Here is a 26735-nt window from a genome sequence, read left to right as displayed (position 1 = left end):
CGTTCTTCCCATATTACCTCGGATAAACGAGGTTCTACCGTACAGTCGTTCACGCCGGCTAATTTTTATCAAGTTTCACGTCACCGTGTTTTACAGTGTACGTTGAAAATGATCAAATATTAGTCTAACTCATTCGGAGAGTACCAATGACTGAAAAGGATTTCAAAGGTGCGTGTCAAGGTTCCGAAAGATCGAAACTCTGAACGTTTTAACTTCCAAATGGTCAAAACTCAAACCTCAGTCACCGGCCTTCACATGTATCGTAAAGCGTTTAACGCACATGCCGTGTGTTTAAATGTGACACTTGGTAACGTTCGAAGTTTCAACGTTTCGGAATTGCAACCGTTCGAAATATGACCATCCGGTGTAACGGTCTGTCAGACTTTTGACCATTGGGAACTGTGACCGGCACGAGATTCTGAATTCATTGATGTTCTTGGAGTGAAGTTAGGCTTGAAATTCGACGGAGCATGATGCAAATCGGCGAGAGCGAAGAACGAATGTCCACCAACCGAGTTCCGGCGGATCGGTGACACTGGATTACGTCGAGGGGGTAGCTCGGATGTACAGACGTACAGAGGGATGACAGGGGTGCACGGTATGGCGGTTGAGCAGCCTCGGAGAGATCTAGAGAGATCTATGGAGAGGAATAGAGAGAAAGAGAGAGGAGGACAGAAAGACGACGAGGAGAAGGTAGGGAGGAGGTCGAGGAGGTCGAGGAGGGGGGCACCCATTCATGCTTCGCCTCTTGCCTCCAGCCTAAGAGTCCAGTTCACGACGGCATACCTAAAGCATACCTTCGCGGGCCCAGTGGGCGCCATTCCTCTCCCGACACTCTCTTCTGCCGCTCGCGCGCTCACCCACGAGTAGTAATTCCTTATTCTTGCGATCGCGTAGTACTCGAGAATCCACAGGTCTCGCATGCCGACTCCGAACGGTACGAGCCGAGCACAAAGTTCCCGCAACAACATCACACGCTTGGCAAGCTGTGAATATAACCCAGGACTTGTCACCTGTCAAGGAGAACCTGTGAAAGTGCTTAAAAACAGTGCGATAAAGAAAGAAACACGGTTTTGGATGTAGTCGAAGACATTGAGAGCATAGACGAGTCCGATACCAATGTCGATCAATCTCGACTCTGTACTTTGGCACTGTTGCACAATCGGCGCATTGAGCGTATGTTGAACGGTAGAACGTATAACTTGTCGTAATACATGTACAGTGTGTTCATACAGTTCCGAACAAATCTGGAACCGAAGAAAACGCGGTGAATTTTCAATTCGTCAAACTGTCATGAACCATTGAACCGGTAACGGAGATTCTTACCAGTTCGCCGATATTCGTTTCGTAGAGTGTATTCGTTTTGTAAGAACGATAAGAACCGTTTGAGATAAATCTGGAAAAGTACCCATCATCTTTTTCTTGTCGAGGATAACGAGGGCGCGCTTCATTTCTCGATCGTGATCGTTTAACAACGAGGGCGTATCCCGCGGCTCCCTCGGCGCTTGTTTTCCAGACTCTGGGTGTTATGTGATACACGGACATATCATCACATACGTAGAAAGGAGTGACAGGCATGCGCATTGCCAACTGACGCACGTGTGTTGTTAATTAATAATAATGAATGGGATCATCAGTCGGCACCCCCTGCAGTGTACGTGAGACGCGTTTAATCGTCGGTATCGTAGCCGTAGTTCCGAGTGTACTACAAAAATTTCACTGAGAGCGTAAACAGAAGCGCGACACCGTTGTTCCTGGTTCATTCGCGAGCACGTCGTTAAATTTCGCGATGGCATCCTATCGCATCAGAATTCACTCGATCGTAGCCACCGCGCTGATAGTTGGATTGACGAATAGCAGTCTGCTCGGTGTACAAATGAACGAGACGACCGGGGAAGAATTCTTGAACGAATATCTGTCCCTCGACGAGAGCAGGTACTTGGCCGAAGTCCAAGAGTTCCGGGACACTGCGATCGAGATTGACCTCATAGACGGAAAGAGGCATCGGCATCCTCACCAAGATCAGCCCAGGGTCCTGTATCAAATTGGGGTGAGTAGGTAACGTTGGAAATAGACTTTAGTCGGGTGGCTGAAGTCGGTCTTACTGAAACTGTGAAACTCTCCGCCAATCTATTAAGCACATCAACATTTCTTGGGACAGTTAACGACAGTTTGGCAGGCGACAAAACAAAACTGTAATGAGACCATCTCGCAAACTAGTATAACAGAGACTAATAATTTTACCGGGAAATATCGCGTCATTTGTTAATTGCAATGTAAGTGTCGCATACATGATGAGATCATCGGTGAGGGTCCTTAATATTTTCCAGAAAAAGTGTTGACACGAACTTGGTGGAAGAGTAAAAATCGAGGGAAATGAAATGGCGTAGAGTGGCAGCCTGAGGTATGCGCACATGTGTACGGTTACATAGGTACCCTATAACCTACCCTCCTGTGCACCCAGAAGTCTGCAGGTATATTTACACAGTGTTCAAAGTCAAACATCAGCGAGCTTATCTGAAAGCAAACTCTTTAACCGTCAGTCCAAGGAGTTCTTCCTCCTGACGGTGGACCGTATATATACCTACTACCCAAGTAAATGCTGTACGTACCTATGTACCATACCATACCACACCGTACCTATCTTGCGACGAGAGAGACACTTGGGCAGTGATTCAGTCAACAGGAAGTTGAAACCAGATACGAACTTTGTATACACTAATACTTGTCCGTGGTACAAGTCACACACGTATTAGCCCGTAATACCTACTATGCGACTGTAATATCGTTTATGTTTACCCATTGATATAATATACCTTCAGTTGCGTAACGCTCGACCTCACGGAAGTGAGTCTAATGCGTTCTGCACGCGTGTGTAGTTATACATACGCGAACACAAGCTGTTGAGCTAATCGCTAATGACGAATGTGTAACTCGCGTGAAACTATCTCTTCGTTGGGTTTTAGTCTTACGACCTGGGCAAGGTCCCGAGTGTTTGCCCCGCAGCTAAAGAACCCGGGAGACAACTTTTACAGCCATTGAAACTGAATCGTTGTGATGTTTGGCAGGTGCTGAGAGACCATTTCTTTACCATCCGTCTGATTAAGGTGCAAACGATTTTCAATAGACTATTTATTTCACTTATCGTCAGACACGAAGCAGATCTCATTCCACAATATAACACGTTCTCGGCTGCTATATTGTACCATGTTACATAAAAGCTTGTACTTTAATCCCGCCAACAAAGTTGACAAACAGAATCATCGCGATTGATGATAGTTTCGAACTTCGTGGAACCGTTTCACATCAGATGAAAAAGGCAAAATAATACTGTAAACAGATTTTCTGCGAATTGTCGTTTGGCGTAATCGGAACAATTCTTGTAATTGGAGTAATCTTAGATCGATTCCACGCACGGAGAACGGGCAGGCATTTATCACGATCGATGTTACAGATTATGAGTATAATTTCCATACACAATAGTTGTGGCACACGGCCGAACCCCGTGCAGACTGACAATGAGCACGCATTGGGATGGAAAAAGGGTTGACAGAGCTGTGAAACGGTGACGGAATTGAAATCGAAAAACGGATAGACGCGTGCAGTCGTGTGCGCGTTATAGAGTAGGTATAATCTTCATGCACGTGGTGCAAAGCGCGCGTGATGGACTGGAATGATCGAGGCCGAAGGGACGCTCGACGTATGGTCGTGTATAAAATGGGGATAAAAGGTAGAAAAAGAGAAAAATGAGTGGAAGAAAAAAGGAGATAGTTTGACGGAGGAATAAAATGAAAATAACACACCGAGTGGCTGTGCAGGCAACTCGAGTGGCGCCCACGAGACGGTGGAACCTGTTGCGGAGTTGACGTCGTTCGGACGTACGGTCCAGGTCTCGGCATTTCATTCATAAGGCCAGCGAGTCTTGGTGTTGCGATCACGTCCGTTTTTTCTACACACACACACACACACGCACGCTTTTACATACGTGTGCAGTTTCAACCGATCAGCGAGCGATGATGCGTGTCATTTTTCTTTGTGTGCAATGAAGCATCATCGCGGCGATGTCGCATGGGTGCAGTTTTACGATTCCATGATCGTCGCGTCGGTTTATAAGTTTTTACGAACACGTTTCTTCTTTGTATTATTTGGATTCTTCTTCAAATCGATTCCGATACACTTCGCGTACGCCGAAATAATTGCGTTCAATTATCAGTCGGTATGAATTTCTCCCGCGTGAATTGGCTAAGTTTTTTTAATAAAAGTAAAAAAAAAAATAAATAAATAAAATAAAAACAAACTGACCGATCGTTCGGTGTCAGGTTATTTATAATCTCCATCTAGTGATTTGAAAAGATTTTCAATATGAGATACCTACCGTAAGCGGGGCGACATTTCGTCAACAGTTTTCGCTAAGCGCTCGGACCGCTCTCGAAAAAAAGAAGAACCGGTCAAAATAACAGCGATCCCTGGACTTCATTCGGCACTTTTATTTTCATTGGTTAGCCGCTTCGTCCAATTTCTTTTCGTCGCTTAAACTATTGATGGAAATTACTGATTACTGATTCGAGAAAGATACCGATTAGCGTAACTAAATATTTTAGTAACTAGAAATATTCATTAATTGAGAATGCCGATTTTTTAATGACCATACCGATTAAGGGATTCATCTTAAGACAGATTGGTCGGGAATACCGATTAACATATAAGTGAAAATGCTTACTATTCTTAAGTGACGGTTAATTTATTGACTAGAAATATTGTTCAACTGAAGCACCGATTTTTTTCAAAATACTGATTATTTTTCTAGTCATACCGATTGATCGTTAAAACGACGAATCGAAAGGTCGGTATTTAAGAACCGATTAATTGGAGAATCGTTCAATAAAAACGTCAATTTGATCGGTAGCAAGAAGACAAAATTTGTCAAACTATCATTCAAACCGTCCAATTAATCGTAGGTAAAATGTACAAAAAAAAAAAGAAAAAAAAAACAATTGAAAGGAAAAATAGACAGTCCGAGACCCGGAATTATACCGCGTTGGAAAAATGAGGTCGTCGAGTAGGGATAAAGAGGAGGTGGACATCCTTAGTAAAGAGACAAGACGCAAAGCCGTCAACCCTCCTCTGTCAGTCATCTGTTGGGATGAACGAACGAAGTGTGCAGGAGGGGCGAACTGCGCAACGAACACAGAAGCATTACGCCTGCACGTTTATACAAAGAGAGAGCGAGAGAGAAAGAGGGAGACACGAGACATACGCACGACTGCCAGGTGTCATGTTCTTCTCGGTTTGGCTGCGGTCGAGAGAAAAAGAAAAAGAAGAAGAAGAAGAAGAAGAAGAAGAAGAAGAAGAGGAAAAGGAGGAGGAAGAACAGGAGGAGAGAAGAGTCGGGGAACCGGGAGACGCGTGGGAACTTCCGGATGGCTCATGGAGGCCACTTCCGGTCCCCCATTATTCCCTTTTAGTTTCAACCCCTGCCTCCGCACAGTGCAGGTTAGAGAGGCGTACCGCGGGAAAACGACCCCATTCGGCATGCCCCTCGTCCTCCTCCTCCTCCTCCTACCCCACGTCTCATCCCTCTTCCCAGTCTTCGCCGCATCCCCGATCCACGGGCATTCATTCACCGGGCTGCTGCCTGCCTGCGCAGCCGCCTTATTCTATCGTAAAAGTCATTCATGAGACGAAATCTGGGTCAATCCGTAAACACCGAACAACGTCGTTCCCGCTTCCACGCCGCAGCTACCGAACGGCCGCGTTCCTTCGGCTCTTGCCGCCGATCAAAGCCTAGTCCTTGTGAACGTATACTTGCTGTTACGCACACGGAGATAGTCGGTAATGCGTTTATACGCCGCGTACGTCGTTGCGTGGGCTGTTTAGAATCTCGCGCGCGCGGCGCACCCGAGAACGGTGATTTTTTAATTTTTTTTTATTTATTTTTTTTTTTTTTACTTTCCGTCTTTGATTGAAAATACTTTTCTGATTTTCTTTTTACAGTCTTTCTCTTCAGATGGGTGAAAAATTACGCCCTATCTTGATGATAGATGAAATAAATATCGTTTGTACGATTTATCGATGTCAATCTTGTCGAGTAATTCAGAGAAAATTTGAGTTCAAACAAAATTGTTTAGAGTGAATGTAGGTATATTGAGAAAAATTTCATTTGTTACATTAACTAGAGAAATTCAGTAAAACAGGTATCGTTGAAAAAACTGTTTGAATATTGTTGGAATTACGAAAAACGAGGTACGCGCAACCATTTTGCGCTATTGTCGATCCTTTTTTGGTAATTGCAACGCAAATTCAGTTCGTGAGGTTTACTCTACTCTTTTAGTTAAATAAGGCTTTAACGTCAATTTATCGTTGCACAAGCATTAAATCTTCGCCACAGTTACAAGAAAATATAGTAACAGTGATCGTAATGAGAAAGAATAGTAACGGATACTAGGCTTTCCGGTAACAGCTAGAAAACTAATTTTCATTTTCTACCTAGAACTATATTTTTCGATTGTGGTAAAAAATGAGAATAGTTGAGGACTGAGCGGTAACCTGACGTAAAAATTTTTCTCCGTGTACGTGTATTCGATCATAACTTGTAAATAATTACCTCTTTTGTCAAATATTGTGGTTTAATTTAATACTTTTTTCGCTTCATCAAGTTTACATCTTTGAAATAGAAAGTGATCACCGTGAAATAGAATGGTTGCCTTTTAATATTGATTGAAAAATCTTCTTACATCGTTCTAAGAAAAATAGCCACACATGTGCCAAATTGTCTGCAGTATTACAGTCGTGAAAGTATTTCGAATTTTTCATGTAACACGGTAAAAAATAAATGTATGTATTGCAGTTGAGTTGAACATTGATTTTGTACTCAATGTTAAAATAAAAGAAAAGAAAAAAAAAAAAATATCAAACAAAGTGCTGTTGTAAGAATTCTGTGGTATACGGTTCTCTCATACAAGCGCGAGAAAGAGAGAAACAGAAAGGGAGAGGGAGAGAAAAAGAGTAAGAGAGGTTTACCTTGCGCAGCTCTTTTCTATGCATGAATACGTACCGAGCATTATAATAATATGTGCAGTACCCACGCAGATATAATACCCAGTGTACGTCTTTCAATTCGTTTTTACATTCCGCAGCCAGATTTTGTCTGTTTGAAAATCAAACCATTCGCTTATTTGTTTATTAATTCAATAGACATTTCATTAAAATTTATAATGATGATTATAATTTCACATTGTCCGTAAACTTTTTGCAGGTGGAAAAATAATATCAAATTTGCGTTACTTTGACGAAAAGCCGAATTATTATTATTATTATCATCATTAAGTTTCTCCTCGCAGGTATTGATTTCATCCACGAGGTTGATAATATGTAGTATACATTTATTTCACAATTTTCCACGAGTATCACGTTAATTAGGATATATATATAAAAAAATTCACCCGCAAATGACAAATTTAATAAAGCTTGTAAATTTTTATCGATGATACATCGAACCAAACAACATGCGGAAACTGGCGTAACATTTCACGTGAGATTCTGTCCAATGTAGCGTGTATTAATTGCGACGGTGAGTAAACTGTTATCACATCGGTCAAATATTATAAAGCGTGCGCGTAGAGCCGTTTAATAATTGATTGACAGAGGAGGCGAGCTTCGTTTGACATGAGCTGAAGACTCGTATAGGCATCGCTGCGTACGCATATGGTTATACGTGAATGTATACATGAGACAGGACGTCGGCGATTGCCTCATTCGCCGGATTGATTAGCTCTGAATAGAGCCATTACCAACTGGAAATCACCGCTGTTCCTTTCGCAGTCATTCACATGCCTCGTATACCGATGCATCCAACATACACGTCGCGTACATACGTCACGCATACATATGCATGCGCATACGCAGCATCCTCAAACTTTGAAAACAGAATCATTGGATGAGATTGCCTGAGATGTGTTTGATAATCGAGTTTGTTTCGAACAAAGTTATCTTGATCGAGAAAGTTCCGTTATAATTAATGTTGTTTGATATGTTATTCACTTTTTTTTTTTACAAATTCATTCGCCATTCAATGTGGTACACTTTATTATTTCATTGGGATTAACTGACTAAAGAGCTTCGTTTTTTTTTCATTAAATGATTTTCGTCGTGTGGCTTTACATTCTGATCATTTATTTCTCTGTTTATTATACTAGGATTGTACCTTGTCTAATCCGAAAGAAAAATACTTAATACATACAAGATGTTTAGAAATTTTCTTATTCGTTATTTGAGCAATTTTTTTAAAACTTTTTTTTTTTTTTACTCCAACACATTCATACGCAAAAAAATGACACAATTCTTTGAAAAAAGCAAAATATGTTAAAGAAAATCGCAAAAATATATCGTTCAACTTACGCTGATACGTTGTTCTGATAAAATTTTTTAAACTTTTTTGTGCACGATTTTTTAGCTCGATTGTACAGATTAAACGTCCAACAACGATTCTTAAATGGAAAATACATTGTTGGAAGAAAATGACTTCAATATTAATTTTCCCAAAATTCTCACTGCTGCACAAATTATATTGCAGATTATCATGCACACGGGTTTTCAAGTACGTTATATACGATACCCAACGTAATTGTAGCGCATATGCGAATATATGAATAATGGGAGTAATTGAGTTAACGCCACTGGTCCGTAATTCTAAATTGTACCATTACCTATCTACATATGTATCCGAACATGCAGATGCGTCGTATTTAGTGTTATTAGGAGTTTGAGAGCGAGCGTTTAGGTCATTATTATTCAACCGTGTAATCCCGCATGATATGCGAAATCAACAAGCGTTCTCACACACCAAATTATTCCCTATTATGCATCGGATGCATAAAAATGAATAAAAAATTGTATTTCAGATAAACGATGAGATGCGAATGAACGAAATGTTTTTTTTTTTTTTTTTACGCAACGATACACAACATAAGATGAGATTTCCGTAAAAAATGTATATCAATTTGAAATTGAAAGAACGAAATGTAATTTGACAAATAATACGAATAGCCTGTGAAATTACTTAATAAATATAGTTGATGTTTCGTACGCGTGATTAATCTCGCGGTTGACGGATATCGCACCCCTTTTCAATAGTATCGATTGGCATACAATAGTCGATTCTGGACAATTGAGCCGTTCAAGAGGATGCATTTGATTTCACATATAACAGCGTATCACGCGTTTCCAAAACCATTGTGCGTCAGCTCGTTATAACGAGGATTTTCCGCTCAATTCTCTGCCGATATAACTCGACTGGGTCAAAAGCACGCTGCGTGGTGAGAAGCATCGATTAGCCGGTATATCGATCGTTTAAATTTTTTCTCCGTTGTTCCCATCTCTTTTGCATTACGTATATAAATATTTAATCATTTTCTTATCAGTGTTCAGTTCATTTATCCTGTTCCTTTTTCTCTTTTTCCCCTTAAAATCGGCCGCCCTTCGTATCTTTCCTCGTCCGATTTTGATGAATAATCAATTTCTCAAACAGCGTTAAACAATTATAAACATTTCACTGACACCCGGAACACGGAAAGAAGAAAAAGAAGAAGACACGTTCTTAATACACGCACAGATGTGTGTATCTATTATAATACGAAAACACGCGTACGAAATTAGTTAAAAAATAAGATTGAAAGGGAAACGGGAGAAAAAAGAAATGAGAAAAATACATCTCGAAATAGGTGAGGAGAAAAAAAAAAAAAAAAAAGAAAAAAAAACACGCCACGTGGCCTTTTACGGTATAAAGCGAGAGACGAAACGGGAGACGGGGAAGGGAGGAAAAAAAAGGAAAGAAAGAAGGAAGGAGGGAATGAAAGAAGAAAAAAAAACGAAAAAAAAAAACAGGAAATAAAAAGGAGCGAGATTTAGGGTCGAGAGGGGTGTTATTTCGGCTACCTGCTCTTCGCCTCCCTTCTCCTCTACCATCCTGCATCCGTCTTATACGTTTCCGAGTAAATCCGGTAGCCAAGTTTCAGCCCCCTCCCCACGCACACGCACACACACACAGACGCGGAAACGAATATCCCGCGTCTTGTTTGTTTTTGTCCTTTATCGTTGATGCTGATGCTGTTGCAGGTGTGGCTAACCGCTTGCGCACGCACCTTAAAATCTAATACAACACGTATGCGTATGTAAAAGTTATAATAGACAGATATAAACGTCGAGGGAAGGAAAAGGAGACGGGGTGGCATCCCCTTTGCCAACCCCGTCGTTTAACCTCGCACACGATTTTTTCAGCGTTTCCGGTTACGTGATTTCCCTCTGAGAGTTCACTTTATTCATTCGTTCGTTCTTTCTCTCTCTCTCTCTCTCTGTCGCTTTTCTTGTTCCCTCTTATTTCTTCCTCCTATGTAATTCCTCTTCCGCATGCCGCGACGTCGAGGAGCTGATTGTGACTTGTGCACTTGCCCAGATTGCGAAAGAAGATATAGTAGCTGGTACGTTTACAATTTACGTTGCGAAGACTTTGCAGTATTATACAGGACAGGTGGCTGTTTGAGTTGGTCGCGAGAAAAATTGTAATGTCTTTGTATGTTTAAGTAACAAAACTGCAGGGTTAATTACAGTGACCTGTATAATGTACCTTAGCGAATGAGACTATGATTCGCGTTTAGCCCGCTTTTTTTTTTTACCGAGATTACGCAGGAAAAAAAGAAAAAAAATTATTTGTTTATCCTCTTTGGAAATATTTTTTTTCGCAACTTTTTGCTATTCTTTCGTTTAATGAACGGAGAACTTTGGCTCCTTAGTAGATATATGAATCATGGAGTTTCATTTATAACTTTAACAATTAAGACATTGTTTTATAATATGTTTGCTATCTGATTAAGAGTGTGCAGAAACTTTTTTTTTCCTCAATCGGAGAATAATAATTTATCTAGTTTTAGTACGAGTACCGAATTATTATCAGTTTTCTATGAAGCAGTGCGTGAAAAGTTTGATATTCGAGGATGATTTTGAATTGACGTAATGGATAAATAAACGCGTGAAGAGAAAACAGAAGAAAAAAAAAAAAAAAAAAGAAAAACACAAACACTGAACAAAATCGTTGCAAAAATTAATTGTACTAAACCCAGCGGTCAAGTTAAATCTAATAATTTACCCTTTATGCTTGAATTTGACAAGATAAGGAATGTTCCAAGTTGACGCATACTGATCAATATTAAAAATGACTAACTAAAAAACAAGCACAACAAAACAAATAGAAAAAAAAAAATAAAAACTAACGATAAAGACGTTTGAGACTAGAATTTGCACAAAAGTTGTAGTAAAATGTGTTTCCCCCGTTGTTGAAATTGCTCAACTATGTAAATTGCGAAAAACTTGCGAGCGATAAATTAATGCAAGTTTGATATTATGACGTCGATAAGATTGAAGCCGCGTGGATGGAAGCACGTGGGTCGAATTACACGATGAGAGAGGGCGGAAACACCTTACTCGATCTGATCGGTCCAACACGTTGGCCTCGTAAGCGGCATTCGACGTGTTTTGCGTTGTCGACACATACACGCGTTTCTTTAAACGCGCGCTATATGCCGGATTTAAATGCGTAATATGGTCAGGTAGGCAGGCAGGTAGGCAGGTAGACGAATATACGAAGATATACAGACGAATAGATGAATAGATGAATAGGTGGACAGATAAATAGGTAGATAAGTGGGTAGATAAGTACCTTGCAGCTGTTACGTGTTAGCGGTGAGCCGATTCTTTTATTTTCCTTTTTTTTTTTTTGTTTTTTCAACCTTGTTTCATCTTATTTTTCGAATAACCAAGCAATTAATATCGGCACGTACTATAAGGCGTTCCGTGCCAAATCTATCTACCAACGTTTTGCTTTTATATTTGATCTTGACGTTTATTCCATATAATTTTGTTTGCAAGATTTTGTTTACGAAATGAGGAAAAGAAAAAAACAAAAAAAAAAAACATTGGGTGAAATTTGTGACTCGAGGAGGTTAGTCGGTCCAACATCGGTACTTTGTATTAATATTGGAACGAGATAATAGCGTGTCGATAAATTATTACAGTATGATATTCATAAGTCACGATATTTTGAAAAAGGCAAGGATTAAAAAATATCGGAATCGTGAAAAAGAGGAGAGATATCAATGCTTCATCGAAAATCGCTTTGAAATAGTTAAAAATTTAGTAGGATCGTTCGATTTCAATATTCTTCTACAAAGCGACTTGAACGGATCTTCCATATTGTCAATGTTCACATTAATATTCAAACGATGCTGATATAACGATAAAAATTTTAAAAATTGTTTCGCCGAATTTGACTAAAGAATATAGTCTTCCAGAAGAAGAAGAAAAAAAAAAAAAATTATCCATATCGTAGACATCGCTGCATAATTCTAAATTTTCGTTTATAATACCAGTATATTCCATGTGTTTGCATTTTCAAAGATATATAATACAACAATACGTCAAATACCAAATGCGTTACCGTCTCGCAATAACATTCGTAAAAAGTATCGATTGATTCTGGCGGTGAGTTTCGCTTCAAAGAAAAAAACAAAAAAAAAAAATTTCAATTCGAACAACAGTTGCGATGCAAGAGAAGGCGGAGAAAAGCCTAAGAAAATTGACCAACAATAAGAAACACGCAGCTGTGCGCGCTTTTTGGCGCTGTTAAAACGAGTCGAAAAATACATCCTCCATCCTGTACACGTGCAGCGGTTAAATATCAGTGTTGGTCAGTCGAACGTTGGCTGGGAATGGCCTGCGCACAGACGGTATAATGAGGCACCTACATACATAGACGCATAGATACACGGATAGACAGATAAAGGTACGCAGGGTACGGGCAGAGAATAAACCGAGGTTCTATAACGCGGAGGAGGCTGCAAGGAGCCGTTGGGCTACGGCAAAGAGGTGGTTATTGGACCGGAAGCTGGGCGCCCGGGAGGCACGCCGAGCAAAAACACCTCACTGGACCACTCCGACGAGCCGCCTCCTTCCCCGCCTCGCTTCAGGTCTTCCGCTCCAATCTCCGCTGCTCCCTCTCTCTTTTTTTCCTTCAGCCTCCCGCTCCTCGCACGGACGTCACAGGTTACAGTGCCGGGGGCATTGCGGCTGAAACGTAGGTGTGCGATAGGTGTCCACCCTTTGACCCTTTCCCAGAACCACCCTATATGACGGAAAAGCGGAACTGACCGTGCAGCCTCAGCCATCGACGATCCCGGACACATAAAACGTCGTCGTTGTTTAACAAGCGGAGGAAAATCGGATTGATCTTGAGGAGAGATTTCGATGAAACTTTCCTCGGATGTGACGAAGGAAAAAAAAAAAAAAAGAAAGAAAGAAAGAAAAAAGTAATATTAACAGCGTTTGGTAGGTCTGGATACGATAAACCGAATTACTTGGACAATTGTGATGAAAAATCAAACTCCTGGCAACTATTTTTAAACCTTTTATGAAATAATGCAAGTTTAACGGGCGAGTAACGTTGCGAAAATTTTGTTTTAGACAAGTATTCGCAACTTTGACTTGTTGAGATAGAATTTGGAACAGATTGAAAACTCTTAAGAGTTCTGGACGGATTATAATTGAAAGTTTCGGAGAATATTCGTTCAAAGATGCGAATCTTTTAAATTTCACCGATGTCTATCCTCTTACGGAAACGTGTACGGCGATATTCAAAAAAATCGATGCAGTTCGAAATCGATTCATTTGCACAACCAAAGTTTGTGTCGCATCGAAAAACATGTAAGAATGTTATCCATTCCGTTGATCCGGTATGATTTGAACAGATCTTCATCGCGTGAAGGCGGTAAAAATGGAAAGACAATCTGACAAATTTATTCGCAGATCGGTGTGTTTTTTTTTTTTTCTTTTTTTATCGATAATTTGAATATTTGATTATACCTGTTAACGTAGTTCTTTTTGTTTTCAAAACCTAGGGTTAAAACGTGAGGAATGGTTCGTCGAAGAATATGAGACGTCGTAAAAATTTGTTTCTTGTAAAATCAAATGTACGTTAAAATTAAATCAGTATTTAGTTTTTTTTTTTTTTTTATGATAAATGCGTGGAAAATTTGATTTTTGGTGTCTGTAACACGTGCCTAAAATGGCCATTTGCAGCGCTGTTGTGACGTTTGAAACATATCGCTTGCCTAAGGGCATAAGGTCGTAAGCGTCAAAAATGCGACTTTAGTGGCGAAAGGGCGTGGGATTTTATTTTTTTCTATTTTTTAACATCATTAAATCTCTGAAAATGATCGAAAGGTATAGTTGAGTGGAAATCAAGCGTTTGCAAATTAAAGGCGCAATGGAAAAAGCTCGAATGTCAGGTAAATGACATTTTTACGTAAATAAGTCGAAATCTGCACAAATTCAGAAATGTTATAAAAAAACATCCTCGAAGATAAACACAGAAGGATGTAACAGCCGATTTTTTTTTGCACATGATTTAAAGACTAATGAAACGCATAAACAATTGAAACGAACAAAGTTATGCAATGAGAATGTCTATTTTCTGAACGTCGATTGTCCAAATCGTCAATTATCGGAATTACAAGACTAGTGATAATAATTTTTGGCCGTTACGCCCTTATGCAATTACCACAGTAGATCATTTTTCAATTTTCATCAGGATCAAAAGGTCCTAACTATCAGCACATACGACCGTTTGCTTTTAGTTGATAAATTTATACTTGATCTCAAAAAAAAAAAAAACAAAAAAATAAATAAAAGGGAAAAAATGCATTCACGATCAAAAATATTACATGCAATTAGTGACGAAACTCGGAAATGGTGATTCACGTGCGATCTGCGCAGTTGTATCCGACTTGCCTGCTTTTCGTACTCGCGCGCAGACCGATCGTTCACAGCTTTTCGTCACTTGTTGCATAAAGTACTATTTCACGTTCCCGGTCATTTCAAAGTGCGAAAGTTGAAATAAATATTGGAGTAAATCGTGTAATACTGAATTTTGAAAATTTAGTCAACAGTTTACACCGACGAGTGTACCTTACACTAAATTTAAAAATTATCAAACACTTTTGCTTTCGTGTGCGAAACATGTTCTCAGCATTATTTTCATAAAGAAAATAATCCCGAAATTTTCACGATTCTCCGAGAGTTTCCCCTGCGTTTTATTTCTTTTCGTTCAACTTACTAATTTCCCCTATCGTTTTTTTTTCAAATACAGGAAAGCGAACAGGAACTACCCGAGTGTTCGGACAGGAGCGAAGTCTGCAGCAAGGTGGATTTATACGGGGCACCATGGGTGGAAAGGCAGTGTCGGTGCCCCGGCGGAAGATCCTGTCCCAGCAGTCTTCACGCCGACGACGGACACACGATAGTCGACAAAACGCGACAGTACAAACTTTGCGAACCGGTGAAGCGACTGCCGATTTGTCGTTACTTCAAGTAAGGGTTCCTGTTTTTTTTTTCTTTCCTTTACCTTCTTTCAATAATCCGCAATATTGTTTCCTCCTCTAAACGTTCAAATGAAATAATACTTTGTTTGCTTTATCGTACCTTCGATACGTAACAGAAATTTGTCGTTGTACGATTGTTTCACATGAATTTTATCGGTATGTTGGGAAAAAAAAAAATGTATACCAAGGTAAACTTTGCGTATACATACCGTAAATTTCGGGAATCATCGAAGAAATTTAAATAAATAAATGAATAGAAAATGGAAAAATAGAGTGAAACTCATTGTCATCATTTTTGCTTGCTCAGGGACGTTACGTGGACTTTGGCACCGGGTGGAGGTCCAGGAAACGCGACGGTTCAACGTGTGCATTGCCGATGTCGGCCAGGCAGCGTTCCCTACCTCGTGAGGAGGCAGCAGCACGTTTCGCCCGAAGGAAATCCAGGATTCATATACGCCTTCGCGTGCTCTCCGCAAAGCGTGAGTCATTTTTTGCATATTTTGTTTTTTCACGCTTTTCGCAAAATTTTATCAAAGAACAAAACGGAAAGAGAGAAAAAAAGCTGTGAAAAAAACCGAACGAAACAGGGAACGGATTTGTGGATCTCGCATCGTGTACTTTTGATTAAAAATAAATCCATCTCCCCGAGCATTAATATGCGCTGATTGCGTGACATCCAAAAAAATCATGCCAATGATTTTACTCGTTCATTAGACGGTGTTTTGTTTTTATTTTTTTTAGAAACAATCATCGTCAGTGAGATTATTAAAACTCAAATTACGTTCAAACATACATTTCGCGACTGTAAATATTCGCCCGAAGAGACGTCCGGATAGAAAAACGCACGAATGCGTTGTGTAATAAGAACACGGTACACCGACGTATAAATAATCCGTATAATCTATTTACATACAGAGATTACGTTGCCAGCACAAAGAGCCCTGCCGCCTTTTCACCGTGCGGAAAAGACGGAGTCCTCAGCTCGAGGAAGTCAACGCATCGCCATTGTGCCAATGTCCGAAGGGTCACCGGTGTCCGAGACGTCACACCGACCCGGGATCATTGCCGGCACGCTCGTACTCCGGTGTTTTAGAAATAAAGACGTACAGCGGCTACTGCGTTCCCTCCCATCACTCCGAGCCCGTTTACACCCTCTAAACATCGAAATTTCATCCATATTCTCTCCTTTCCTTTCATTCCTATTGTTATTTTCTCATTATCTATTTTTTTTTTTTTTTCATTTCCTTTTTTATATATATATATATTATTTTTGTTTATAAAACTTCTCGAAAATATCCTCAGTCGTTGTTCGTACGCGAATTATATGTATATTATGTAGCGTAAAATGAATATGAATATGTATGTTGTGTGAAAGAGCAGCAAGAGAGAGAGAGAGAGAGAGAGAGAGAGAGAGAGAGAGAGAGAGAGAGAGAGAGAGAGAGAGAGAGAGAGAGAGAGAGAGAGAGAGAGAGAGAGAGAGAGAGAGAGAGAGAGAGAGAGAGTGAGTGAGAGAACAGATTTTTTTTTCTTTTTGTTTCATTTTTTCATATCATCATTCTTTTCTAAATCTTTATTTATCTCCCTTTTTTCTTTCTTACTCTTACATTCCATTCTGACCTGCTGAAATTACCTGAAAATCGAATATAGTGTGTTAATCGTAGTGTCGGTTTAGTAATGTGTAGTATATTACGTAGGCATAAGCGCACACCTACAGGGTGATTCGGAACTATCGCGCCACAGGCTAGAAATGTCTTACTCGTGAAAATTTGTGGCTGAAACGTTTCTCGCTTCGGATAGGAAGCTTGTCGATTGCGAGTTACGGCCGTTCGTAATTGGCCAATCCGATAGCATCTGTAGCTCGGTAAAACGGCTGTAATTCCTCGCAAACGATAAAGTTTCTATAAAAAAATTAAAAAACTTACGGCTGCAGATTATCACAAGAAACGCATTGGTAGTCTATGGAGTGATAGTCCTGGGTCACCCTGTACATAGTTATAATACAAAATGTGTAACAGAGCCTTGTAAAGGTCGCGATAAGATATATAGACGCATGTTGTATAAATAATAAGGTAGAGAGAAAAAAAAATGACAAACAATATATGTACCTACATACATGTGGGAAAGGCGCATTTTATTTGAATTGCGCATTTCATCTCATACGAGGTGCGGACAAGTTTTCCCTCTCGGAAAAATATCGTTTCAGTGTTATTTAATTTGTTGTTGTTGTTGGTTTTTTTTTTTTTTTTTTTCTGCCCCCTAGTACTGTATATATCAGGATATGTGACCGAAGATACGTTACGGGGATAAAAAGTACGGGATTTAAAATTGTCGAATAAGAGAAAGAAGAGAAAAAGAGAAAAAAAAAAACGTTGAAATAAGTTCAATCTGTACAGTTCGAATCGATTCCAAGCTTTGACATAATAGCATTTATTGTACGTAATATATAAATTGCATGTATAATATATATAAATATCTATAGTATACCTATAATATATGTATAAGGTATATGATGTATAAAACACGGAGCTGCAGTGCGCCTCTCTTATCTTCAAAATTCGCGAGAAGAAAGTTTGAAAACGGAAATGAGAAAAAGACGGAAAAAATACAACAAAAGAGAACAAAAAGTTTAATTGAAAAAAAAAAAAATTAAAAATAAAAGCTTCTTACTTGTACATAGAATGTATAGACAGACCGTTTACCGATTGATTATTTTTCATCTATTTTATAATAATTATTGCAAATATCTATATTATATTGCCATTATTGTATAATAATAACACTTATTATCAGCATTATTAAAATCATGTCCTGTAATGATAATTATTATTTTCTTTTTACCATTTATTGTTATATCATACGTTATTATTATTATCATTATTATTGTTATATCGATACATTATAAGCATACATATTAAAAATACTGTCGATTATTATTATTATTATTATTATTATTATTATTATTATTATTATTATTATTATTATTATTATTATTATTATTATTATTATTATTATTATTATTATTATTATTATTATTATTATTATTATTACTATTATTACGGTATAGATTTAGATGTTATGTAATATAAATCATAGTTGTCACGGTTAATAGCGATGATCGTTATTATTAAAGTTATTAGGTAATATCAATCTTAATTATTCCCGTTGTTGTTGATAATGATGTTGTTGTTATTATTATTATTATTGCTATTATCGATATCAGTATCGTTGTAGTTATTATTATCACCATGATTATAATTATTATTGCTATTATTACTGCTATCACTGCAGTTATTTTATTATTATTGTCATTATTATTATACGACACGATTCACTATTATAATATATAACGTAATAAAATATACATGTATAATTGTATACACCTTCCACCTATACCTTCAATCTACATATACCCTATTCAGAAATTGTATTTTACGCGTTTGCATAGGTTTTAATATACGCACATATAATATATCCGTTTGTAACGAAACGGGTTAGCTACGATCAACGGTGAAAATGTTACGCTGAACAAATCGCGAAATAATTCTGAACGAGAAGCGAGAGAAATATAAATAAGAAGGATATGAAATAAATAGTATTAGATAGAATTTCGTTGAAAGTTGACGGAAGAAGATACAAAAAAAAAAAAAACCAGGAATCTACTGAATTAGTTTTCATTAATTACACGTACTTAGTTACCGTAACTAAAACAGAATATTTACCTATACGGCGATGAAAAAATCGAACATGAATCGTATGATTTTTTCATGCATATTCAGAAAAGCGCGAGTTATTAAAAACCCCGGAAGCTTTTCGTCGCAAATTTTTGGATGGAAATTTTTGCTCAACATCTCGCAGATAACAAAATTGCAATTAAAATCGTTCAAATTTAAACTAAAAATAAATTCTGTTAGACGTGCAACGTCTTTGGATTGATCGATGTCGTATGCTACCGCGATTTTTAAGCATACACGTATCAGACGACGACGACGGCTTGAAACGTGTTACATATCAAAGAAAATTTATATCTAAACCATCAGACAGTAAAATTCAAGGTTACAGACGTTCAAAGTGATGTGGAAATAATTACATTACATTCCACATACCAGCCAAGTCTTGTAATGATTCTGAGTTTGGGAATTACATACTATGTACACAAATGGGATAGTATCATAGACAGTTTAATGAGTGCCCTGGTTAATTTTGACGTTGTCGTATAACGTCTCCAAATATTGAACTCCACGTATTTCAAACACGGAGAAGGTCTTAAGGGGGAATTTCAGTGTGACAGGCTGAAAAATGAGGTATTTTTTGGGAATTTTTTTTTTGAAAAAACGGCGCGATCGAATTATTTGGGATTTTGTGTATTTATTATTGAAGCATTGAAGTATACGAGGAAATTTGTTTTTTTATTTTTAGTACATTTTATAAAGCAGAGGAGCGGTCGCAAAATGGCATCTCAAAAAAAAAAAAAAAACTTTCCGACGGTTGACTACATAAGTGAAGGGTAAGAATTCTCGACCTCGTGGATAATATATTATTGAATCTTGGTGAGCGGTCAATTATATGTATAACGTATTTTTTGTTAACGTTTCGGCCCGGATATGGGCCCTCCTCAGAACGATGAATTTATTTATTTAACTGTCAAGAACAAAATAAATTTTTTATAAGAAAAGTACAATCAGACATTAAATACTATAGATGTGATACTATTAAGGCTATTGTATATTATAGGTTAGTGAGTACAAATTGATTAATTGTTATGATTGAAAAAAGATAGTCTTAGAGAGTAATTTACCTTTTTATAGGAAGGGGATTAAGATACAAGTCGAATTCATAAAATACAATTTGTCGAGCCAAAGTTCTTCGAGTAACAGTAGTCATTGTCGGCTCCTCCGGTTGTTTAAAGTGTAGGAGTTACAAATTGGAGGTAATTAATGGAAAAAACTATGTATCATCACTGTCTATATGTCAATGTATTAAAAAAGTTTTAAAGAAAAGTTTTTATAGCAGTTAAATTAGTTTACGCAATGTCCAAGAAAGTGGTACTGGGATCATTATGACCCCGTTCTCCATGTTTAACAAAAATTTTGTTGAACCGATGGGTCAACTGGTGAATAACGACTGATGGGAGAAACAAATATGACCCAGAGTGAAGGTGAACCAGATATAAACATATATAAAAAAAACCAAAAAAATTATATAAATAAACCTGTGCCATGGGGACAATAATTTTATGTTATTGTCCGATCGGACAAACTGGCCGCCATCTAAACACCAGAATCAAAGAACATCAACGCAATGTACAAGAGAATGAAGAACGTCACACTGCTCTAACAAAACATGTGACTAATAAACAACATACTTTTAGCTATGACAATACAAACATCCTCTGTGAAGAACCTAATTATTATAAAAGGTTATTACTAGAAATGTGCAATATTGTAACACACTAATTCCGTTAACCTCAGACAAGATGTTGAATATCTTAGCAATATTTACAAACCGCTAATCTCCGCCCACATATCACACATTGTTTACCCTTAACTATACACATAAAATTATTGTCCCCATGGCACAGGTTTATTTATATAATTTTTTTGGTTTTTTTTATATATGTTTATATCTGGTTCACCTTCACTCTGGGTCATATTTGTTTCTCCCATCAGTCGTTATTCACCAGTTGACCCAATCGGTTCAACAAAATTTTTGTTAGACATGGAGAACAGTGTCATAATGATACCAGTACCACTTTCTTGGACATTGCGTAAACTAATTTAACTGCTATAAAAACTTTTCTTTAAAACTTTTTTAATACATTGACATATAGACAGTGATGATACATAGTTTTTTTCATTAATTACCTCCAATTTGTAACTCCTACACTTTAAACAACCGGAGGAGCCGACAATGACTACTGTTACTCGAAGAACTTTGGCTCGACAAATTGTATTTTATGAATTCGACTTGTATCTTAATCCCCTTCCTATAAAAAGGTAAATTACTCTCTAAGACTATCTTTTTTCAATCATAACAATTAATCAATTTGTACTCACTAACCTATAATATACAATAGCCTTAATAGTACTACATCTATAGTATTTAATGTCTGATTGTACTTTTCTTATAAAAAATTTATTTTGTTCTTGACAGTTAAATAAATAAATTAATCGTTCTGAGGAGGGCCCATATCCGGGCCGAAACGTTAACAAAAAATACGTTATACATATAATTGACCGCTCACCAAGATTCAATAATATATGACTACATAAGTGCCACAGCAAGCATCTGAACTCAAAAATTCAAAAAGATTGTGAAATTATAATAGTATAGATATCGCAGCATCGTAGGAAATTTGAACATTTTGATAGGAAAAAGAATGGCGGCCATTTAAAAAAAAAAAATAAAAACGAATTTTACACAAAAAATTTGCAGTAAATTATGAATTAAAAAAAAAGTAAACGATTAAAAAAAAAAAAAAAAAATCTACGATGCGACGATAGCGATAAGTTTTCTGAAGAGAATCCTTTTTGAACGAAGTCGATTGGACAAAATTTGACAGAGTTATGCTGTCAACCAGGTCAAAAAACATGGTTTCGAGAAAAACCCGTTTAAAGTTTCGAGAGGATAAAATTGAATGATGTAACTTAAATGTTAATATAAAACAAGCGTCGACGCTTGGTGCCAATTTCGAATACTTCTAAGCCGAATATTGCTTTTAAAATTTGTAGGCATATTCTTAAAGGTCAAAACTATCTATTTAACCAAAAAAAAAAAAAAATCGATTTTTTTTTTCACACTGATATTCCCCCTTAACAACTCGATTTTATACACAATTTGTTTATTTCCTGGAGCGCAGAAACGACGGAGTGCTTGTCCTGGAAGTCGAGTTTCACCAGGAAGCGGACCCGGAGCGCAAGATCCAGGAGGTAGAGAATCCGGTATTCGAAATCTGCGGAGCGCGATTTTCATACGTCCGCTTTACTCCACGGTTGTTTCTAGACTGAGGAATTCGGCTAGCGGATTTTAGATCGATGACGTCAAGAGAAAGAGAAATTTTGGGTGACGTCACTTTCTGAACATCCGAACATCCAAAATTTGGTTTCGGACTTTAATACTATGTATGATATTATCCGATGTATGATGTATGATGTATGATGTATTTAGAGATACCTCATCGCGATTTTCTATTTCCCATTTAAAAAACGTGGGAAGTTTTTTTTCTTCAACTTTCGAATTTTATAACTTGTCAACGCATTAGTGTACCGATGAGACCAGAACGTATTTTTTCAGGGAATCGAACGCTCCGCAAAAAAGGTAACTTTCGAAAGAATAGATTTATCGTAAAATGAACTTGGACCTTGTTGTAGAGGATTCAATTATATCAATATAAAGGACGTTGTGTTTGTACAATAACGTATCCTTCTTCTAATAAAAGCCGTACGAGGAAAGGTGGCATACAGTATGCGTGTATAATCTATGAAACCACACGCATGCGTTATAGCTCACGGTTATTATGTTACACGGATATTAAAGTCGCGGTATTAGCCGGGGAACGCGGATCTTCCACAGTAAGGAATACATACAACGGAGAAGGAGAATTAGAGAAGAAGAGGCGAGAAGATGAAATTACGAATTCTTTGAAGACGTCGATAATATCGGGAATCTTTATTACCGTCGCGAGAGGAAATGGAAAACCGACAAGTCGATGTATTCAAATTGGTTAAAATCAAATATCTCGATAACTGCAGTGCTAAATAATCTGGAGAATATGAACCCTGCTCATTGGTACATGATATACTTCTGCTTATACATATACATATATGGGAATATTATATGTTGCATACGCAATATATATCTGTATAAAATTGACTGGCCACATTTTGCTTGAAAATTCGACGAGTTTCGCAAAATGAATCTCAGACGATTTTTGTTTTCTTTCATTTTTTTCTCCCTCATTTTCTACAGACTGAATATCGAATGCTGTATAATGAGATGGTTTCTTGATCAGGTCTTTGATGTGTCTCTAAAAAATTACAATACGTTGGACGAATGTTTTAAATATATTCAGCCCGGAATTAGATTCGATTTCAAACAGGAGCGTCGATGTACATTTTTCTTCATTTTGATATACATTACAATTGCAATGTATATGTAATAAGTTGTAAGTATCTGATGGTCGAGCGTACAAAATTACAAGTGTTGAAAAATGTATTGAAAAAATTGTATTTTCAACTTTTTTCTCCTGGTAAGTGATAAAATTGCTTTTCGAACTTTCGGATGTAACAGATTTGCGATTATAGAAAACTTATGAAGGATTATCAAGAATACACGGAATTTGACAATAAATTAGCGTGCCATAACCTCAAAGTGAGTGGGACGAATTGATTGAAAAAAAAAAACATCCATGGGGTATTCCATTTCAATTCAATCAGGTTCTGACACTCATTTTTCTGTTTTTCCCAAAACTTTTTGCGGGTGTAGCAAGATTTTTTTCCCCGAAATATCTCCTAATTCCAATGACGCTCAAAAGTCACGGAAAACGCTCTTATTGTAAATTCTGAAGAAAATTACGAAAAAGTACTGTATTTTATTCCGATTTTTAGGTGTAAAACCCACGATAAACGATCTCTGTTTGAGCGTCTTATACAACATTCTTTATTTAACCGAAACGCGAAAAAATGTTGCTTTCTAATATCGATTATGAAGAAGACAATAGAAAAGAAAAGATATTATTTACCGTCATTGTTCTTGTGCCAAAATAATCGGATTACAATACAGTATTTTTGATATTTTTCTTTTCCAGATTTTACAATAAGGGTATTTTTTACAACTTTTGACAGTCATTGCTTGTAGCGAATTTTGCTTTAGAAAAATTTCGTGAAAAACAAAAAATATCAATTTACCGGGTCGAGTTGACACGGAATGCCCTACATATTTTACAAGGGTTGATATTGTTTTAGGTATTACTCAGTAGAGGAAAAGTGCAAAATACGATTTCAACTTGTTTACTCGATCGGTAATACTCCAACACATATGCAAGGAGTATCGGGCAAATGGCAATGCGTATCTATATGCCGGGTTGCCTAGCGCACAGAGATTTTATTGATTGACTAGTTTATCTCTGTCCGAAACGGACTGAAGTTAATTAAACTGTTATTTTAATAAATACACTTGTCCAACGATGGAGACAATAAAGTATCATTGATTTTTGCTGGATGAATCCAAATTTCTACTGGCATTCGGTGGCGAATTTTTTCTTAAATTCTAGCGATTTATAAATTTGCAAAATTGTGAGTATTGTATATGAGAAACAGAAAAAAAAAGACGAGATTCAAACAAATATAGACGCTGTATGAAGGGGTTGTACTAGCTTTGCTGTTTCGGAGATCTCGACAATTTGAATATATTCAATTTCGAATGAAAAAGAATTGTTTAAGCTATAAATTTTGTATAAAATGGCGAATTATTAGAGGAATTCTTATTTTTCATGATTAGAAACGAATTCAAGTAATTTTAGCTGTATAAACACGAAATCAAACAACCGCATTTACTTAGCTCATATTAATTATCGACATGTCTGTGTGCCAAGACATCAAAATTTCATAATCCGTGAATAATCGAGGCTCCGGTGGAATATCTAACGATAAATGTCTAAAAATAAGTAGGTTATCATACTGAATACGACGTAGTTCCGCAGAGATTCGACGCTATTATTCTAATCTAGAAAATATGACCACGCAGTATCATTATTATTATTATTATTGTTGTTGTTATCATCATGAAGTTTCAACGAATAATTAATCCCAAACACAAAACTTTATCCAACAATGTACGTGCATAGAAATTTCGCAAGTTCAATTTATGCCACTTTTGCACTCAATTCAGGTTCATCTGTCTTCGCTTTCATTTTTTTATGTTGTATAAAACGGTTATTTTGAAAATTGTTTAAAAGTGTCATAATGCGGAGTCTCTGAAGCTCTATCCATACATATTTTTCATTGTTGGATTCGTGTGAGAACCAGTTACGATTTTGTCTCAATAAAAACTATGCGTTTTACATCAATAAATACGAGACAACCTGAATATCGTTCAACTTTATTCACCCAGCAAGTTATTAACAACATCATTGTTTGACCCTCTGTAAACCCTGAATTTTTTCGTTCGAAACATTTATTTACAACCTGTTTTTGATGTTACTATCGATATGGTTTATGGTTATTGAAATTCTGAAGAATTTCGAATTCAAGACTGCTCCGTATACGTTTTTTATGATTAAAATTGTGGATTAAATATTTCGTGTATCGTATAATTAAAGTGTTTTAATGGGTTTATTACACACGCCCACAAAAAAAGAAAGTCTTGTGCTGGTGTATCGACCCATCATTTTCGGAAGTCAAAAGTGGCGTCGATGGACAAGTTGTAAAAACTTACGATCCGATTCACCAAAAATAAAATTTTTGATTGTAGATTTACAATCTAAGCTCGTGACATACATTTTCACGTTATGGATATATTTGCTATAACGCTAAATTTGTTGAGTGTTTTTGAAACAAATTTTTGGAATCTGAATTTTTTCAAAAACATTGGAATCGTAGAAAAAACATCATAGTGCGATCATTTCGAACGTTCCAATTAAAAAACCTTGTTTCAAATTGTTTATATCTTAGCTAATGTTATCGGAATTACGTCAGCTTCATTTATATTACATAATAGAAATGGTACGTTTCTTCATTCGTCTTCACTATCATTGGTACAAGAAACACTCCCGGAGATTCTTAGTTTTTCACCTTTTTTCTAAATTTCTATTCGCACCGTGAGTTCTGTTAATGATTATAATGACTCTACAAGCGATTTATTAGGAAGTTAAAGCAACAAGGCGCGAGTAGCAAAAGCGTGGCTGCGAGGAAAGTCTAAGCAGAATGATAAACGTCGACAGGTTGAAGATGAGACTGACGAGCAAAAACGTTCACAGTTATCGGAGAATCTTTGTATACACATGGAATCGAGTGAAACGTTTCCCATTCCCAGAGAGACAGGCGGTTGTGGATTTCACTGTTGACCTAAGCCGCGAGATTTCAGGCAAAAGCTCTCTGGCTGCAAAAGCAACAGATGCTCGCTTCCGTTCTGCCTTATGGCGTGATTATATAATGTTCTGCTCAACGTTTCGCCTGAACAACATTCATTTCGCGTACAATTGTTCTCTGTTTCATACAGCTTCACATAAAACCTTATCGAAAAATTAAGGATTGCGATGAGAGCTGATCAGGATATATTCGATCAGCGCGGAGACCGATTTTTATGAAAGAATTA

The 26735-nt window shown here is 37.3% G+C and overlaps 2 protein-coding genes across 2 annotated transcripts in view; one reads left to right on the top strand and one right to left on the bottom strand.

The window, feature by feature from the left end:
* Window positions 1-26735, bottom strand: part of LOC124216988 (elongation factor-like GTPase 1) — a 104896-nt gene that overhangs the window by 17465 nt on the left and 60696 nt on the right. The gene's annotated exons all lie outside the window — the stretch shown is intronic.
* aos (protein argos) lies at window positions 782-17848 on the top strand. The gene is made up of 4 exons (XM_046622195.2): window positions 782-2050; window positions 15194-15414; window positions 15733-15904; window positions 16341-17848. Exons 1-4 carry the CDS (start codon window positions 1790-1792, stop codon window positions 16581-16583), a joined length of 897 nt encoding a protein of 298 aa, XP_046478151.1. The 5' UTR covers window positions 782-1789; the 3' UTR covers window positions 16584-17848.

Source organism: Neodiprion pinetum, chromosome 4, assembly GCF_021155775.2.
Source record: "Neodiprion pinetum isolate iyNeoPine1 chromosome 4, iyNeoPine1.2, whole genome shotgun sequence".
NCBI lineage: Eukaryota > Metazoa > Arthropoda > Insecta > Hymenoptera > Diprionidae > Neodiprion > Neodiprion pinetum.
This window is presented reverse-complemented; position numbering and strand designations above follow the sequence as displayed.